Consider the following 19780-nt stretch of genomic DNA (forward strand, 5'->3'; position numbering starts at 1 on the left):
TTTCTAGATGTATAAGGTCTTCTAAAACTAGGACTGTTTTTTCTCTGCATTAAAAAAAGGATCTGTGGTGGTTTGAGGTCACCAGCTCCTCTGCTGGAGGCTGCAGCTCTTGTGGCTGTAGGGAATATGTGCCTGTGCCTTAACTATTGCTCTTCACGGTCCAGCCTGCTATATATCCATGCTGTCGTTATCCACAGGTTATTACAATTCTTGATACCCCGAATCGTCTGTGACTGAAACTGCTGTGTGGAGGGGAAGAAAAATTTGCCTAAACCAAATAAAAGAATCGGCAGCCTAATTTATTGTCAGGATGTCCTGCTATGCTCAGTTTTGAGTCCAGTTTTTAATGTATGCTGTATGGCATGTCTTTGCTGTTCCGTAGATGAACTTTTTGTTCCAGCCACTACACCAAAGCTAGCTTTAGTGTTTTGCACTTGCTGGTCAAAGTGTGAAGTGCATTGATGTTCCTTATAGGCTTAGAAGAATAATACATAGAGTAGCTGGCAGGATGGTAGGCTTACTTAGTTTTGGTGTAAAGTCTAAACACTATGTTCATTTATGAGACAACATCAAAACAAGCTGTCTTTCCAAGTGCCAGAACTCCAAATTCAGGTGTCAAACCACTGGATTTCATAACATACCACTAGGAACATATATGTTTCTTTTCTGTTAGTCCTGATGTAGCATATATGGAGCCTTTGTTTGCTCGGCTATCAAAAAGATATTGTTTTAAAACAAATGTTTCTGTAACAGGTAGAGATTAGAGGATGAAAAAGTCTTTGGTGCAAGATCTCCTCTACAAGTAACTGGCAGTTTACTTTGCAGAACAGCTTCTAGTTGCCTTGAGCAATGAGCTTTGATACACGGTGAAAACTGAATTGATGCTATGGCATTGAAAAATGTCTTTCCTGTTCTAGCATCTGATGCTGCTTTCGTGACGTGCACCGTCTGAAGTGTATGAATATATCATTATCAGTGGGTGGGGGTGCTTCAGCATGTAATTAGTAATAGTTATGGTACAGGCACTTTCACCCACATCCTGCTGCCCTTCATGTGTTACAGTGTGTGTCTCTGTGGACTGTAGACCTTGGTCAGGGAGCTGAAAGTGATATGGGGTTAAGGGAGCAAAATCTTCCTTTCTTAATTGGTTTGTACCTTAAGAGCTGTCTCTTTCCTGTGTTTAACAGTAGTCATTCAGGAAAACAGTGAATTTTGGCCCTCTAACAGAGAACAAATGTTTTATCAAAAAATATAGATGATGTAGGATGGCACATTATCCTTAATCCTGTCTCCTGCTTTACTATAACAATGCTGAGAATGGGTAAATTTCCAGACTGTGTAACCTTGCACAGGAGGGACAGGGAAAGTCCTGTGTCCTGAATAGGAGTCATGCAGAGGAGTTACCTGTTGTGTTTTTTTCCAAATTCCAGAAAGTTCTTTGGGATGTTGAAAAGGGCCTTTTAACCATGTCAGGAAAGGTAGCTGGGTCATATCAGGGCTTTTGGTGGTGTCTGACACTAAGGTATTATTATTATTGTTATTATTTAAAAGGTCTGCTGAAGGTTATCTCAGGTGTTCTTCAACTTGGCAACATAGTTTTCAAGAAGGAGCGTAATACAGACCAAGCCTCTATGCCAGACAATACAGGTAACCAATCTCCTCTTCCTACCACAAAGAAAAGTGCAAAAAAAAACCTACAGGAAGTTCTTGCAAGTAGAATAATATATTACAGTGTGTAGAAAGTGCTGGAGTCCTGTTTTTCTAGAAGATGAATTATTTGTCAAAGGAGCTGACATGCTCCTTCATACAAATACAGACTGTTCTGCCAGGCATGAGTTTGCAGCCACCCATGGGCAAGAATGTGGCCCTGTTCTTGTGACAGGACTACACCTGATGACCGTGAGAAAAGGATTACTTTACTGGAATATGTAGCTTGTGTGTGTTTTAACCAACCTAGGAATGATAGCTCCTACAAACCTATGTTACCAGACTTTAAGGAGTGTTCTTTGCTGACTTTGTAGGTGGATTTGTAACTGTAAGAGTAAGGTGAATAGTTTTGTGGTGGGTCTAAAGTATGTGCTCATGTTTTAATAGTACCATGTTTCACATAATAGAAGGGTATCTGTCGAAAAACCTAGCTCTTAAGCCTTCATTATAGATGTACTACAGAAATATAAGAGGTTGCTAATTTATCTTTAAGTGTTTATATTTTTGGCTATTATTATTATTATGGAAAATATGCTCTAAATGGCAGTTTGAGGAGGGGAGTAAACCATTTGCGTTTTGGATCTTAAATCTGAAGTACAGAGTTACCTCAAAGATTAATCAGTAGATGAAGACAGAACAATTACCTTGATTAAGAAATCCATTACTTAATGTGTCTTTAAATTGATTATAGACTATGAACTTTCTAAAGCTTCCAAGTTAGGACTCGGTGGTATAAGAGTATTGCTTCAAATTTACTCTCGTGGCTTCTGGAGAAACTCAATAGCCTGTAGTATGGGTTGTAAGAATTTGGGGGGGGATTTTTGAAGATACCTTTCTTTGTCTCATTAACCTGTTCTTCATTTAATGTTTTTTTAAGGTGTTTCATGACTATTTCAGGAAGGCAGTTGCAGGAATGTTTTTCCTTTTTGTTTTGCTTTCTGTGAGAAAAACAAAAGAACATTAATCTATTTGTTGTTTCCTCTTACCATTTTCAGCTGCTCAGAAAGTGTCTCACCTGTTGGGTATCAATGTGACTGATTTCACTAGAGGTATTCTGACTCCTCGCATCAAAGTTGGGCGAGACTACGTCCAGAAAGCTCAGACAAAGGAGCAGGTATGCATTCTCTAAAAATGAGTGAGTAATTTAGTCTTTAATCTTGCCACCACAAAGCTAACAACTGTGTTAGAGGTTTCTTTAGCATTTAATAACCATCTTTATGGCTGCAATGTATGGAACCATACTTGAATAATGTAGCATACATATTGCTTCTAATATTTGCTCACTTGATCTGTATAAAGATAGAAGTCACCCTACCCCTCTAGCATTTTTTTTCTCATCTGAATAAAAAAAAAAAACAAACTGAAAACAAAACTCCCCTAATTTTGGTGACTGGCTGTCCCAAGGGAGTAAGTTCCTTTAGTGCTGGATGCAAGGATGATATTTTCACATTGCTGTAATATAGAAAGCAGTGGTTTCGAGCAGGTCAGCTACTAGAGTGGAGGAATTTGCTGCTCACCCTTGAAACTGAATGTAAATTTAGTAAGACAAATTCTTCGTTCTTGTTATGGAGTATCGCTGTGCTATCTACTTTTCATTGGGAATAACCTCTGAAATGGGCCTTGTTCAGTGAGTTTGGTGGTGGAGAGAAAAATCTTGGGCTGCAGTTCGCCATTAGATGGTAAAACAATATAATCTGTGACTTCCTTTGTGTTAGAATGTAACTCCTGATCTTTGTCTTTTTTCTGTTTAGGCTGACTTTGCCATTGAAGCGCTGGCTAAAGCCACTTACGAACGTATGTTCCGGTGGCTAGTTATGCGTATCAACAAAGCATTGGATAAGACCAAGCGACAGGGTGCATCCTTCATTGGAATCCTTGACATTGCTGGCTTTGAGATTTTTGAGGTAAGGAGAAGTCAGGTCCTTGCACTCAGCACAGTTTGCCATGGAACAAAGACTGCTAAAGAAAATCACTTTAAAACTGGGAAAGAATAGTATAGCTGTCCTGGCTAGGAAAGGATGTGTTTTCCACGTTTGTTATTTGAGATCCCTGCTGATGTGAACTGTCAGATATGTTGTTTCTTGAAATAAGTGGTTCATTCTTTAGTATTTTAGGTATTCTGCAAATGTTTTATCTCATTGCTATATTCTGGTGCTTGCATCCTTTTTGGTGTATACATCAGAATTATTTTAATTTCACAATTCCAGATGTTCTTGACTCGTTATAGCTCAGCTTAAGAGTTTGCTAACCTGCAAAGAAGTCTTTAAAAATATCGTGTAAAATTACGGATCACCACTGGACTTCAAATTTTATGTCACATTAATCTATCCCAAAATATCTAAAGGATGGACCACTGAAACCTGTTAGCATCACTAAAAATTGTTAGAAGTGGTTTCTTCTTCCTCATCATGAGTTTTGGAAAAGACAAAGACAGAGTACCATAGAATCATAGAATAGTTAGAGTTGGAAGGGACCTGCAACGGTCATCTAGTCCAACCCCCCTGCAAGAAGCAGGGACATCCCTGACTAGATCAGGTTGCTCAGAGCCTCATCCAGCCTGGCCTTGAACGATTCCAGGGATGGGGCATCCACCACCTCTCTGGGCAACCTGTTCCAGTGCTCTACAACTCTCATTGTAAAAAATTTTTTTCTAATATCTAATCTAAACCTACCTCCTTCTAATTTAAACCCATTACCCCTTGTTCTATCACAACAGGCCCTACTGAACAGCTTCTCCCCATCTTTCCTGTAGGCCCCCTTGAGGTATTGGAAGACCGCTATCAGGTCTCCCTGGAGCCTCCTCTTCTGCAGGCTCAACAGCCCCAACTCTCTCAGCCTGTCCTCATAGGAGAGGTGCTCCAGCCCTCTGATCATCTTTGTGGCACTCCTCTGGACCCATTCCAACTGGTCCATGTCCTTCTTGTGTTGGGGACTCCAGAACTGGACGCAGTACTCCAGGTGGGGTCTCACCAGGGCAGAGTAGAGGGGCAGAATCACCTCCCTCGACCTGCTGGCCATGCTCCTCTTGATGCAGCCCAGGATGCGGTTGGCCTTCTGGGCCGCAAGAGCCAACATATGTTCTGTTGGGATCAGAATGTGGTTTCGCATAGAGCTACACTGATTTAACAGCTCCTGGATGCAGACAAGGAATGAACTTGCTCTTTTTCCCCTCTGCTACTCCTGACTGCAACTGTTCACCTCTAGCCCTGCAGAAAATATTTTCTTATGGTGTTTTATAATTGAATTAGTCTGCAAAGGGGGAAGTGGGAGCTCCCTCTATAGGTGACAGTGAAGTGTTAGGCCACAGCATTATGTCTATGAAACAACAATTTTAGAATGTGACTTTGCATTATACTTAGTCTGGAGCGAGCACAGGCTGCCATCAGAAAATAACTATTCTGTCATCCCCATTATCCCAGCCAGGCAGCTCCTATCAACCTGGATCTAGCTCATGTGCAACTGCAGGGTGAATTAGACCAATTTATTAATTAAATAGAAAACTAAGCCACAGAAGAGTTCTTTCCCCCCCCCGCCCCCAACCCACCCCCCCCACCCCCCTCCCCCCAATCAAGTCTACCTTTGGTTTTATGGTTGCTGGACCTCATTAAAATGAAAGGAGTAGAAATACATGATTAGGAATTCATAAAAGATGGAGGAAGTAGAACAGGACCATTCTCTTCAGCAGCTGCATTATATTTAGTGTGGTCTAATGTGAAAATGCACCCCTGGTTATTAACCTTGTCCTTACAGTTTGAAGAAATCTGGAAATGTTGAAGAAATTTCCCTCACTTTCCTTGCTCTGATTTTTATATGTGAGGATTAAAAAGGGACTTTCCAGTCCCCATGCTTAGAGGAATTTCTCTTCAGGCTTCTGTTGCTTCCTCCTCTTATGAAGAGGACCTGCTACCTCTGAGTTTGTGATAAAACCAGAGTCTTTTCTGTTCCCGGGTTAAGTAGTTGCAGTAATTCTGCTGTTTACAGCTGAACATTCTTTTGCAAAGTCTGAGGAACATTGTGTATCAACTTCCCTAGGGATTGCAGCAGTGATGCAGTGGCATGTTACAGGAAAGGCAGTTCATAAGCAGATCAGATTATTGACAAAGGGTGGTCCACCCCACAGGAAACACTAGCTTAAATTCCTGAACTATAGATGTGATCTTTCATGCTAAGATAGTAGTAAGTGTGTTTTCAAAAGCAACTGTTCAAACATCTTTCTACCTCTTTCTTCATTAGCTGAACTCTTTTGAGCAGTTGTGTATTAACTACACAAATGAAAAGTTGCAGCAGCTCTTTAACCACACCATGTTCATTCTGGAGCAAGAGGAATACCAGAGGGAGGGCATAGAGTGGAATTTCATTGACTTTGGCCTGGATCTGCAGCCCTGCATTGACCTCATAGAGAAGCCGGTAAGCTTGTTGTTTTACTGTCAAGCAGCAAGAAATGGCTGCACTAATTTTGTCATTGAGCACATAACCTCCACCTTTTAGACTGAAAACCAGCTCTCTAGCTTTTGTAATCTACTGGCACTGTGGTATGCTTAGAAGCAGAAGTTAAAAGTTTCCTCTTTGTCTGAAAGTATGTCACCAATAAATATGTTACTATCATTTTTGTAGGAAATATTGCATAAAAATAGATCTAGTCAGCCACTTCTTCCTTTCACAAAACTGTCTCCATTTGTGTAGATCTGCATGGTGCTAGATGTATGTGTGGCTTACCGTAAGTAGTGTGAGCTTCCTTACTTAACTGTGTGTGATGTGAAGCTATGAGTCTCTACTTTCATTCTGCTCTAATAAAACTTGGAAATTTATAAGTTTCACAGTAGATCTTCCAATAGTAAGGACCAGCTTGCAGAATGTTCTACTATGGTCTTCTGCATTCAAACACCTGGATATTTGGAGAACAGTGTGATAGTGTTCCTTCTATTTAAAAGATTTTTTTTCCCATGTAAACAACCTAGACAAATGTCATGGAAGAGACCTTCTCATAAACATGTTCAGAATTCAGATGAGGATTTTGAAGAATCATTAACAATTTCTATTAGTGTGGAAATAGTTGAACTGATAAAACACAACAGGTGAATGTGATGAGGATCAGGCTTAGGTATCTTTTTTTTTGCCCCTAACCATCTACAGGTGTTAATTATTGGCATAGTCATGTATTTAATGATATTTTGATGTTTTCTTTCTTTAAGGCTGGGCCTCCTGGTATACTGGCCCTGCTGGATGAAGAGTGCTGGTTCCCAAAAGCAACAGACAAAAGCTTTGTGGAAAAAGTTATGCAGGAGCAAGGCACCCACCCCAAATTTCAGAAGCCAAAACAGCTGAAAGACAAAGCTGACTTCTGTATCATACATTATGCTGGCAAGGTAAAGAATTAGTAGCTAAAATGTGAACATGGGAATGTCTGCTGTATTTTGTGATTCATAACACTGCTTCTTGGAAATGGCCACTTACCAAAATGGCTGCCTATAGGAAACCAGGGGAAGATTTCACTGGTTTCCCACTAATAGTGGCCCTGTAAGGTCCGTTATTGCTGTGGACCTTACAGGACCTAAGGGGATTTGCCTGCAAGTTATAGATGTATAGTTGAAGACATGTGAAGCTGAGACCAATTTAAATTTGTTCTCTGTGACTTGGTGAGATTGAAGGTATTTTTCAGAAACCTTACATCAAGACTTCATCACCAAAAATGATGATGCAGTTAGTTTTTGTGTCACAGTCTGGGTGGTGCAAACTAGCATTGCAAATCCATTCCCTGTACTGACAGAACAGAACAGCTGTTTGCTAGGGTTTAAAATTTGTAGGTATGTTTACTTAGATAGCAAATCCAAGAATGATTAGGTAATATGTTGTTGATTGTGCAAATGTGAGTGCTACTTTTATAGACTTTACGGAATCTTGTTGCATATAGTGCTGCAGAAAATCCCTTCCAAGTTTCTTGACACGTTTATCTTCTCCAGGTGGATTATAAAGCAGATGAATGGCTGATGAAGAACATGGATCCACTGAATGATAACATTGCTACTCTTCTCCACCAGTCATCGGATAAGTTTGTGTCTGAGCTGTGGAAAGATGGTATGTAATTAAACTTAATCTCATCTGTTTTCTCTTGTTTTACGTGAAGAGTTAGTTTGATCATCAAAAGTTTATGATGAGCCATGTTGCTTCTTCCCCTGAAGACTAAGCCACCAAGATGAGCATTATCTGAAACATCCTTTGTTTACATCATGGTATTGCATTAAATGCTCGCTGTAACTCAAGAGAGAGGTTCACTTGCATCAACTTATGTTAAGCTTGCTGCGTATGTATAGCAGTCACTTCTTGAAACCAAAAATTTGAGGATAAAATATGAATGCACTACTATGTCCCAGCAGCTTGCATGCTGCAGCACTCCAACACAAGATCTGAGGTTGAATCTGTTTTCAGTCCTGCAATGCTCTTCCTGCAGTGTTGTTCAGTATCTTACTATCTTCTCTGGGTTTATCTGCTTTTGAGTCTTACTGTTGCTGTCACTTTCTGTGGTGGGTTTTCTTTGACGTCTCTGTCTGTTGCAGAGATGCAGAACGTTCAGAGAGCCTATTTCTATCAACACTTTCCTATTCTTCATCTAGAACCAGGTGACTGAGAAACCCAGCTGTTGTGTCATGTGTGTAATGCATCCTAGAGCTGTGCAAGAATCGCTTCCGTTAACTTCTTTGTCCCTTTGTCATACCTGCTTGTCTTTCTTGTTCATTTCCTCTGCTTTGTGCTAGTAGCTCCTCATGGACTTTTAAAACAAAAGCAAAACTCTCACCTTGCAAGTGGATACAGGAAAGATATGGATATATTCAGGTGCTAAAGTTTACTCTTGCAAGACTCGTGTAGCAACAGCTAAAAGCAAATCCCTGACAACTGTTTGAGCTTAGAGCTAGCAAGGCTGTATTTCTTGCAAGATTTGGAAGGAAGATTTCTGAGATATTTAAACTGAAATCTAGTTTAACATTGATTCTAGTATTGGGATTTGACTTCAGCTGCTGATCATTTAAAAGAAATTTAGTTTGGCAAAGAAACTTTTACTGCATGAAAAACAGCCACCAGCAACTTGTGCCTAACGGGGCCTTTGCTGTGTGAAACTTCTTTTGGACTTCAAATGTCAGCTGAACCACAGCTTATCAGTTCTCATTGACTGTTCTTAGCTGGATCTTCTATTGCAAGTGGCTGTCCTTTTTGCTATCTTGATGTAGATTGCAGGGCTCAAGATTTTTAAGAGGATTGCTCCAGCTGCAATCTGGGACACTGTTCTGTGGATTTCTCTGTGATGTCATCTAGTAACATAACCTTCTTTTCTTTCTGATAAGACAACCTTGACCCTATTTGAACAGCTGCTCTAGAAGTGAGCAGTTCTAAACTAATATTAGCTGTAAATCACAGTATTCTTTCTTGTTTCTTGTTTTGTAGGAGTTTCTCTTAGCAGGTTTGTTTTTGTTTTTTGGTTTTTTTTAATCAGAAGCCAATTAAGCACAAGCTGATGTATTTTGTGAATACTGAGAGCCTTAGTGCATGCATCAGCCAACCACTAAAGATAAAGTGAAGTAGTGGCTTGAAGCCCTTAATAAAAATGTACTGGAGGTGTCGAAATTTATAGTGATACGGTTGATTTTGGTTGGGTGGGTGAATTTTATCTCCATGTAGAAGAGCAATGGGAAAAAGTAATGCTTTAGTTCCTTCTTGTCCCTGCTGCTGTCAGATCTAGCTGACTTCTGTAGAAGAAAAAGGATCTATGGAGTCTGCTGATCAAGGTGATAGCGTCATCAATGCTTGGATGTCACTGTGGCATAGTGGAGAAACTTGGGGCAGAGAGTTCTGACTTTCTCCGAGTGGTATCATTCATGTCTCTGTTATAGAATACTTGTACTCCAAAAATAACTCAAGCAGTGGTATCTTGAGGTTTGGTTTCTGTCATGCCTTTTACCGTGTTTGCTCAGTTTACAAGTAGATACGGCTTTTCTGATCACCGGTCATGGCAGCTCTGCCTGTACTGCAAGAGTGAAGCTGGGCTTTTTCTCTTAGCAGTGGCACCTTCTGGGTCAGAGTTAACTGATAGTTGACTCTGCGGGGCTAGCAGCTAGAACTCTTGGTTTATTGTTTTTTCATTGTAACCTAAGCAAGTAAAAGCATCTGAAACTCACTTCTAGATTGCTCTTCCAGAGCTGCCACCCAGAGCATTAGTAGAATATATTTGGGAGTAAGTTTGATTCCTCACTCAAACTTCCTGTAGTGAGCTGTTGCTTTTTTTTTTCCTTCCTGCTCCTATCCCTGCACAAATTCTGTACAGGAGTGGACATCTGTGTAGAGATGAAGCAAAAAGGATCCTGCAGCTCCTCTCATTTATCCTGTTCTACCCAGATGTTCTTTGTACGTTCCAGTACTTCCTTTGTTTGTGGCAGAATCTTAATGCTCGCTCTTGTGCTCTCTCTAGTTGACCGTATTGTTGGGCTGGATCAGGTAGCTGGTATGTCAGATACAGCATTGCCGGGGGCCTTTAAAACCAGGAAGGGTATGTTCCGAACAGTGGGACAGCTCTATAAGGAACAACTGGCTAAACTAATGGCTACCTTGAGGAACACCAATCCCAACTTCGTCCGTTGTATTATCCCCAACCATGAGAAAAAGGTAAAGACAGTTATAGCAGCAAAGCCCATGCACTCTTACGTGGGCTTCTGGGAACATGTGGCTGGGTTGCTATGTTTTGTCAGATTTTGCAAGAGATCTTAAGAGGTCCTGTTTTCTCAGGATACCTTTTTAAGGTCATCCTTAATAACTGTATACTTACCATAGTTTTGGAAGCTGATCTTTGCAGTTCTTCTTAAGGTGGCATAAAAGCTTTCAATTACTTCTACCTGGGAAAAAGAGAACTGGTTGCTTTATTAAAAAAAAAAAAAAAAAAAAAAGGAGGAGGTGAGGGGGTAAGCTGTTTTTGTGACAGTTTTGTGGTATTTATAAAATATGCTTTTTCCTCACTAGGCTGGAAAACTAGATCCCCACTTGGTCCTCGACCAGCTTCGCTGTAATGGAGTGCTGGAGGGAATCCGTATTTGTCGTCAAGGTTTCCCCAACAGAGTTGTATTCCAGGAATTCAGACAAAGGTAAAGCCTAGAAAAGAATCTGAAGCAGTCTTTACCCTGGCAAAATTAAGATATAAGTGCAAAAATTGAAGTATTTTATTGCAGCTAGATTGCCACTGTTTTCAAAGGTGGCAACACAGAACATCTGTTCTTTGGCATTCCCTGGCACAAAGCCTCTCAAAAGCATCTTTGACTTCTTTTCTAGTAAGTGTGTAGTTAAGGTGAGGCATAGTGGACCCCATCTAACACTGCTGCTTCATACTTCTGCATCTGTCTAGAGATGCGATTTTTTCCTTCTAACAAAACCATAAATTGTTAAACTCATAATGCCATAGAAATGCATTACTGATTTTGTTGTTGTTTTCAAATACACTTGTGTAACTAGTATAATGCTTTCTCCTTTTCAGATATGAAATCTTAACTCCAAATGCAATTCCCAAAGGATTTATGGATGGGAAGCAGGCTTGTGTGCTGATGGTAAGACATTCCAGGAACTCTACTTGAATAAAAACTTTATGGCTGTGGTGTAGAAATTGTTGCATGTTAAATATATTTTGTGCTCACAGACCAAAATTCCAAAGTTGAATGTTTTGTCTGAGAGAAGAGGGTGCAAAAAGCTTTTTCTTGGTTTCACAGATGGAGGCTTTTGACTGGCATGAGGTTAAAAAACCTAGGCAAAGAGGATCTCTCTGTTTCCATGGATGCATACACTTTGAGATGCCAGCAGTATTCCTGGAATCAAAATGCTTAGAAACATTAATGTTATCTTTAGCACATGCTTGAAGTATGAGCTTCAACAAACTTTTTGTAATGGCCTGCTGATGACAAATGCTTTCAGTGAAGGCTCCAATTAATTTCTGCAGAATTGCCTGCTTCAAAGGGAAAGCTTTAGCTCTATAGCTTTAAGACTACGAGAGACTGAATTGAATTGGGCTGTAAAGGATTCCCTTTTTTCTATCTTAAAGGAGTATACCTTATTCCTTTTAAGTAGTATAAGCTTTGACAGCAAATCCTTTGAAGGAATGGGAAAGTTGGTTGAGGTGCCTGTGTCTGACCAAAGATTAGGACTGGAAAAAAAAAATCATAGAATCATAGAATGGTTAGGGTTGGAAGGGACCTTCAAAAGTCATCTAGTCCAACCCCCCTGCAAGGAGCAGGGACATCTTCCACTAGGTCAGGTTGTTCAGAGCCTCATCCAACCTAGGCTTAAATGTTTCCAGGGATGGGGCATCCACCACCTCTCTGGGCAACGTGTGCCAGTGTTCTACAACCCTCAGTGTAAAAAATTTTTTCCTACTATCTAATCTAAATCTGCCTCCCTCTATTTTGAAACCGTTACCCCTAGTCCTGTCACAACAGGCCCTACTGAAGAGTCTCCTCATCTTTCTTGTACTCCTTGAGGTACTGGAAGACTGCTATAAGGTCTCCCTGAAGCTGATTCTTCTCCAGGCTGAACAGCTCCAACTCTCTCAGCCTGTCCTCATAGGAGAGGTGCTCCAGCCCTCTTATCATCTTTGTGGCCTTCCTCTGGACCCTCTCCAACTGGTCCATGTCCTTCTTATGTTGGGGGCTCCAGAACTGGATGCAGTACTCCAGGTGGGGTCTCACCAGGGCAGAGTAGAGGGGGAGAATCACCTCCCTCAACCTGCTGGCCATGCTGCTTTTGATGCAGCCCAGGATGCGGTTGGCCTTCTGGGCCGCAAGGGCGCATTGCCTGCTCACATCGAGCTTCTCATCTACCATCGCTCCCAAGTCCTCCTCAGGGCTGCTCTCGATCCATTCTCTGCCCAGCCTGTATTTGTGCCTGGGATTGCCATGACCCAGCTGCAGGACCTTGCACTTTGCCTGGTTGAACTTCATGAGACTTGTACAGGCCCACCTCTGCAGCCTGTCAAGGTCCCTCTGGATGGCATCACTCGCCTCCAGCGTGTCGATAGCACCACACAGCTTGGTGTCCATAAATACGTATGAATACACCTAAATACACATGTCCATAAATAGGAAGGATCAACAGAGGTGTTTCCTTTGGGAAAGGAAGAGGGCTCTTGGAACTAGGCACGTGTTCTTCACAGCATCCTTGTAGTTCAGGGTACTTGATGCGGTGTTGTGTTAAACAATGCTTTCTATCATATTTTCTGTCTCTTCCTCCATTTCATGCTGTACTTGGCTGAGCTCTAACTCCTTTAATTGAGACAGGAGTCTCTCCCAATTTATTGGGAGATAGCAACTTTGGGTGTCCAGAGTGGCTCATCGTAGGGAAGGGGTATCTTACAGCCATGAGACACAAATATATTTTGTGATGTTTCACATGAAGCAGTCTTTGCAGATGGTTAATTCTTCTCTCTCTCATTTTAGATCAAAGCATTGGAGCTGGATTCCAACCTTTACCGAATTGGACAGAGTAAAGTGTTTTTCAGAGCTGGAGTCCTTGCTCATCTTGAAGAAGAGAGAGACCTGAAGATCACAGATGTCATTATTGGCTTCCAAGCATGCTGTAGAGGCTACCTGGCCAGAAAGTAAGGACTATATTTTTGTGAAGTACATTATATAAATGTGTATTTCTCCCATGCGCATACAAGTTTCTCTTCAAAAAAAGCTGACTAGAAAATTGTTTGATTTTTTTTTTATTTTGGTTTGGGTGTGTTTTTTTGGTTTTTTTTTTTGTTTGTTTGTTTGTTTTTTTTTGTCAGGAAGGCCATGATTTATTTGTTGTATGTAACAGTTGATGGTTGTTTTAGGGTTTTGTGATCTCTGTAATACCGGACTTGTGGCACCTGCAAGAAACTTGGTGTGCTGCTATCCCACATGTTACCAGAGCAGTAAAGTCTATTCCTCTCTATAGGAATACTGTACAGCAGGCAAAGATTTTGACAGAAGAGCTGCAAACTGCAAATGTGAAAATGAAAAGGTCTTAGTACAGTACTGATCTAGAAGGTGTAGGGTTTCTCTTAAGCTATTAGGTACGACTGCAAATGGTACAGTTCTAAAAACAAAAGTAGTATCTGTCAGATTGGCAGGAAAACACACTTCTGTTTCAGATCTCCCATTTTTGAAGTGAAAATAGAGAGGCTTTTCAGATTAGAAGACATTAGGGAAAAACTTTATTAAATAGGAAATTGATTAAAGGAAAGGATAACCACTCAGCAGAATAAAACTCTATAAGACAGAGGAAGTTAACTGGAAACGTTTCTGTGTTTTTAGAGGGAACCTTGTAGAGTAAAAATACAGAGGTATCTACGAAAGGGCTTGGTGGTGGAGAGAATTGAGAGCCACTGTGGGTTCCTTTGTCTGATCTCCGCTTACCTTGCAGAGCCTTTGCCAAGCGCCAGCAGCAATTGACAGCCATGAAAGTGCTTCAGAGGAACTGTGCTGCCTATTTGAAACTGCGGAACTGGCAATGGTGGAGGTTGTTCACCAAGGTAATATTTTTCCCTTTGCAGTTTTGATAGTCTGGTTGCAATTTCAGGTTCTCTCATTGAACGGGAGCACAAAACCCACTTCCTCTACAATTGGGCTGGCTTGCAATTACACCCTGATTCACTTAGGCAGAGAATATCATAGTGTATTTTATAGCTATGCAGTATGCCTGCATAAACCAAGTGAAAGGCTTGATTCCACAACCAAGTAATGTCGTGGAAAAGCAGAAGTAATCTTTTAATGCTTTATGCCTAAGAAGAGTAAGAGGATCACTTGCTTTGGTGGTATGGCACTTCAAAGAGTCATTTACTATGTGGCTAGTTGATTTAACTAGACAAAAATTGTTAATACAAGGATGGTTTGCTGTCTCTTTCTCCAGGGTTGTAAGAGCAAAGGAAAATCACCAAGATCTGATCTTGCTGTTAGACTTCTAGATATTTTACCTTTATAAAGACAATGAACACACAAAGAAATGTTCTCTTTTCTAAATATATGGGATTTCTTGCTTTTTAGCCATGAGACTTTGCAGCTTAATGAGAGTTGAGAGCGGAGTTTAAACTTTTGTTCTCTTTCCTATGAAATGACTTCTATGGGTTTTTGGTGGGGGAGCACAGTTGTGGTGGTTTAGCCACAGTTTAGGTGGTTTAGGTGGGGGGTGTTTGGTTTTTGTTTACATTGACTTACCTGTGAGTTTCCTCACTGTATGGCAACTTTTTTATTCTGCTGCTGTTACTACTTAGCCCTTCAGGGCCTGGAATTTACCAAACCCTTTCCTGATGCATCCTCTCCTGGAGGAAAAGTTGAGCAGGCAGAAAGTGTGTTATTGGCAGAGTAAATGATACCTAGTCCTCCATGATCCTCCCAGTGTTCACAACAAAACAGTTGGCCAGTCCTTCAAATATAACGCTTATCTAAAATGTTGTTTTATTCAGTGCTTATCAAGTACAAGAGCATTTCTTCATGTTTTCCTTGTTCCCTATACACATCTCATTCCCTTGGTTTCCCTTTCAGGTGAAACCCCTTCTGCAAGTAAGCAGACAGGAAGAGGAGATGATGGCCAAAGAAGAAGAACTAATAAAGGTCAAGGAGAAGCAGCTAGCTGCAGAAAATAGACTGAGTGAGATGGAGACCTTCCAGGCCCAGGTGACTTTGTAAATCTCATGTGTAAAAGTCATTCTCTCTCCACCAGGCCAACTGCTTGAGAGCTCCTCCTTTGCTTTATTGGTCTAATGGACAAGGTTCAGAATTCCAGCGTGTTGAAATATGTGACGTGGCTGCCATCTTGTTCAAACTAGACAATCTCATTATTTCAAATGGATATGTTCTGAGAAATTTGTTACGGCTAAGATAATATGTGGTTGCAGTGCATAATTTGTGAAGGAGAACAAACGCTTAGAAACTGTATTTTGATGTTTAGCTTTTGATTAGCAGCAGTAAACTGCTGCAGTGATTAAGGCTGTAACTGTGGAACACAGGAGCATGTAACTGCACTTAACACAGATTGCTAAGTGCTTTGGTAAATCGGAGCTTGTATTTCTGGTTTTCTGTCCAATGTAGCTAATGGCAGAGAAGATGCAGCTGCAGGAACAGTTGCAAGCAGAAACTGAACTCTGTGCTGAAGCTGAGGAGATAAGAGCCCGCCTGACAGCCAAGAAACAAGAACTGGAGGAGATATGTCATGACCTGGAGGCAAGGGTGGAGGAGGAGGAAGAACGGTGTCAACATCTGCAGGCTGAAAAGAAGAAAATGCAGCAGAACATCCAGGTAATGCCTTAGGAATGCTGTATCTTGTCAGTAAAGAGGCAAGTAGGGATTACAGTGGTTCTTTTGTCTCAACTTGGAGGGAAACAGAGAGAGAGAGAACCAAAAAAAAACCAGCACATACTAAAATCTAGCTGTGGAAATAGCAATAGAACGTAGAAGTGATTCTGGTGCTGAGCCTGAAGCATTCAGTCAGTCATCCGGAATGAGCTGTTCCATTCTTGAAGATGAAGATGATGGCTGCTTGTCAAATAATTAGACAAGTCTTTGCTGAAGCCAGATGTTTTTGGGATGGTAGCATTCTTTGCAAAACAGTGTTGTTTATTCTCCTAGAAACTTGTTTGTTAGAATGCAATACACTGCATTAAGTTATGACAGAGATGTCACTTCTGGAAAGTACTCATAATACCTTGAAGGAAGGGTAAAGAAACCTTCCAAGTTCTATTGTTGCTACTGTGCCGTTACGTTGTTTCGTGAACGGCACTGACAAATACCTTGCTTTTCTATGGGTGTTGTGAAGGAACTAGAGGAACAGCTTGAAGAAGAGGAAAGCGCAAGGCAGAAGTTGCAGCTAGAAAAAGTGACCACGGAGGCCAAATTAAAGAAACTGGAAGAAGATGTGATAGTCCTGGAAGATCAGAATCTCAAATTGGCTAAGGTAAGACTCCTGCAGCTTCTTACGCAGACTGAAGATGCACAAGTGTTTCTCCTGGAGCAACCCACCAAAGGCTGACCATTTCCTTATGTGGAAACTTTTGAATTGATTCAATCTTGTCTTGGGTGACTTTGGCCTGGATATTTTAGATTAGCTGCTTGCATGTATTCTTTACAAGTCAATATTGTATGATATTTAAATAGCCTTGACTAAATAATGATCCACGAGCAAATGTTTTCCGATACATCATTATGCCAAACAGTATCAAGTTATTTCATAAACAGGCTTCCCTTACAGCTTTGGAAGGGCTGTCAAATACATTTATTTGAATACTATCCGTAATCCTGTAAGGATTTATTTCATTCCAAGCTTCCTTGTAGCCGGAGTAGGCACTCATGCCATTGAGATCTTTAAGAACAGTCAGCTCTGGAAAAATCACCTGTAATTCCGCAACTGCTTTGACACTGCCTTCTCCATTCTGCAGGAAAAGAAACTGTTGGAAGACAGAATGTCTGAATTTACAACAAACCTTACAGAGGAAGAGGAGAAATCTAAGAGTTTAGCCAAACTCAAGAATAAGCATGAGGCCATGATCACAGACCTTGAAGGTGGTTTGGTTTTGTTTTATTTTTCGTAAGGCAGGTCCTGCGAAGTAGTTGCCTGTTTAGTTTTAGGTGGTTTCTTGTTAACATTTGTTGAAATTCAATTTAATTTCTAGAGTTCTACTCCTCTTCAGTGTCTGAGGGGTTAAAAGTAGTCTGTAGTGAGTATGCTATTGATCGGTTTTGGTAGAGCTGTTCAGTGGCTGGCTGAAGGTTATGTGCCTTGTCAGCTGAGCCCTTGATCTAAATAAAAATCCTCTCCAAACCAGCAAACCAATGGAGAAGAGAAGCTGGTTCTCTTTCTTCTCCTGCTGTGGAAGTGTCTCTACTTTTCTACTTCCAGCAGCATCAATCTGTCAGGGTTAGTGCTGTTTCTGATACCTCGTTGGTAGAAGTTCTCCAGAGTTCATGCTAGAGGCACTTCATCTGGAGACTACCTCAGTTAATACAGCAGGAGCCAGCCTATTTAGTTTCAGTAAAGGGAGAGCAGACCTTGTGTTCAGCGTTACTTAATGAGTGCTTATGCCTGTGTGGTGTGGGTTTGGGAGAGACTGGCACTGTGCTGGCATTGTTTATTACAGTGAAAGAGAGGGAGGAGATTTGGCTGTAAGATGAGGGAACAGGAAATTGCCTGGATATGTTTTCAGGGCAAAATATGGGGACAGTTGCATGTATAGATCCTGAGAGAATAATGCACTCCAGCTAGTTTGGACAGTTGTACTATTAGGAGAAAAATTGTTACTTAAATACCTTTATTTTCTCTGCTTGTAGAATGTTCTTTGAGTATATGTTGTCTGTGTAACTTAATGTGTCCCTATCTCCATCAGAACGTCTGCGACGTGAAGAAAAGCAGAGGCAAGAATTGGAAAAGACTCGTCGAAAGCTTGAAGGGGACTCCAGTGATCTGCATGACCAGATTGCTGAGCTGCAGGCTCAGATCGCAGAACTCAAAATGCAGCTGGCCAAGAAGGAAGAGGAGCTGCAAGCAGCCTTAGCTAGGTGAGAACCTGACCTGTGGGATTCAGGGATGTCCAGGGTGTCTTGTGTCAGTTTGGAAAAAGGACTAAATCAAATCCGTGGCTGTTGTATTTCAGTCTGTAGACTGTTAAGATCCATGTCCTTGGCATCAGAGTTCTTTGGCTGCTGCTCACAGCCACATTCTCTGTACAGAGCTAGACTATGAATGTAATGGGCGCTGCATGCATTTCACTGGAACAGTAAGATTTTGGGGGGGGGGAGGTTAAAAAGTAGTGGCAACACACTGTCTCTCTGGTAGTTGCTATATTCATCTATTCAGTAAAGTGTCCAATTTCCAATGTAAAATGGTGCTTTCTCTTCTGCTTTCTTCTGTTGTCAGTCTCTCTCTGTCCCCTTCTTTAAGGTAAGTAGTTGTGCTCTCTCAAGTATTGGGAAATAGAACTTAGAATTTGTAGATATGTCGATCAAAGTTTGCATGTAATATTGTAGAGCTGACCACTACCAGCTTTTTTTCTTTATTATCCTCGGTAGGACAGGTGGTTTGAATTTACATATGGTTTAAATCTGGCACTGACCAGAACTCTATGTTGAACACAGGGTGGAAGAGGAGGCAGCTCAGAAGAACATGGCCCTGAAAAAGATCAGGGAACTCGAATCACAGATCACTGAGCTGCAGGAAGACCTGGAGTCAGAGAGAGCATTCAGGAATAAAGCAGAAAAACAGAAGCGGGATCTGGGAGAAGAGCTGGAAGCATTGAAAACAGAGCTAGAAGACACGCTAGATTCTACAGCTGCTCAACAAGAGCTCAGGTAACTCCGACATGTAGCTATGTTGCTTTATTTGGTTTTGACTTTTTAAATAAATGCTGCTGCATCCAGTTTTCTACCAAAGCAAATCTTTGCCTTTATCAGGGTAGGTTGGTTAGCAGCCTCAATGACTACAGAAGGGGAGGTAGTGTGCAAGCTGTAGTCTGTATTACCTCAGCTGATGTAAGAAAGTTAATTTGCTCCCTAACCATAGTGTTAGTGATACCTCTGAAATATTCATACTTTCAGGCAGTTACTTCTTAGGATAAAAATAATGTGGCCAGTTTGCGCTTAAGGGTGCAATGCTAAGTTCTAACTTTGAAAAGTGTCTTTGTAGCTTGGGAGGCTAAACAGCCCTTCGCACTTTTCTTCATCAGAGATGCTGTTGGTGGATATGCACATCTGTTTGATTCTCTTCTTGGCATCTAAATGGAATTTGTGAATTTTGCAGGTCAAAGAGAGAACAAGAAGTAACGGTTTTGAAGAAGACTCTTGAAGATGAGGCAAAGACTCATGAGGCTCAAATTCAAGAGATGAGGCAGAAACATTCACAAGCTATTGAAGAGCTGGCAGAACAGTTAGAACAAACCAAACGGGTATGTGGAACAGAAAATGCAAGGCCAAAGCAGTCAGCCTTCCTGAAAGGATAGCTGTTCTATGACCATGTCTTAAAGCTGCAGAAGAACATGAAGCGTTCATGATACTAGGCTTGTGATATATGTACTGCTTTTCCCTTGATAGATCATTTT

The 19780-nt window shown here is 41.1% G+C and overlaps 1 protein-coding gene across 1 annotated transcript in view; it reads left to right on the forward strand.

Moving 5' to 3' along the window:
• Nucleotides 1-19780, forward strand: part of MYH9 (myosin heavy chain 9) — a 72474-nt gene that overhangs the window by 41340 nt on the left and 11354 nt on the right. The window contains exons 10-27 of the mRNA XM_086753621.1: nucleotides 1552-1647; nucleotides 2703-2821; nucleotides 3459-3611; nucleotides 5941-6114; nucleotides 6900-7073; nucleotides 7668-7782; nucleotides 10166-10359; nucleotides 10711-10832; nucleotides 11219-11288; nucleotides 13167-13327; nucleotides 14122-14230; nucleotides 15240-15371; nucleotides 15786-15992; nucleotides 16510-16647; nucleotides 17129-17252; nucleotides 18074-18245; nucleotides 18822-19034; nucleotides 19483-19627. Of these exons, the coding sequence (XP_086609747.1) occupies nucleotides 1552-1647; nucleotides 2703-2821; nucleotides 3459-3611; nucleotides 5941-6114; nucleotides 6900-7073; nucleotides 7668-7782; nucleotides 10166-10359; nucleotides 10711-10832; nucleotides 11219-11288; nucleotides 13167-13327; nucleotides 14122-14230; nucleotides 15240-15371; nucleotides 15786-15992; nucleotides 16510-16647; nucleotides 17129-17252; nucleotides 18074-18245; nucleotides 18822-19034; nucleotides 19483-19627 (2618 nt within the window). The remainder of the gene's footprint in view (nucleotides 1-1551; nucleotides 1648-2702; nucleotides 2822-3458; nucleotides 3612-5940; nucleotides 6115-6899; nucleotides 7074-7667; nucleotides 7783-10165; nucleotides 10360-10710; nucleotides 10833-11218; nucleotides 11289-13166; nucleotides 13328-14121; nucleotides 14231-15239; nucleotides 15372-15785; nucleotides 15993-16509; nucleotides 16648-17128; nucleotides 17253-18073; nucleotides 18246-18821; nucleotides 19035-19482; nucleotides 19628-19780) is intronic.

The sequence above is a fragment of the Chlamydotis macqueenii genome, chromosome 1 (assembly GCF_036417535.1).
Source record: "Chlamydotis macqueenii isolate bChlMac1 chromosome 1, bChlMac1.mat, whole genome shotgun sequence".
NCBI classification, from domain to species: domain Eukaryota; kingdom Metazoa; phylum Chordata; class Aves; order Otidiformes; family Otididae; genus Chlamydotis; species Chlamydotis macqueenii.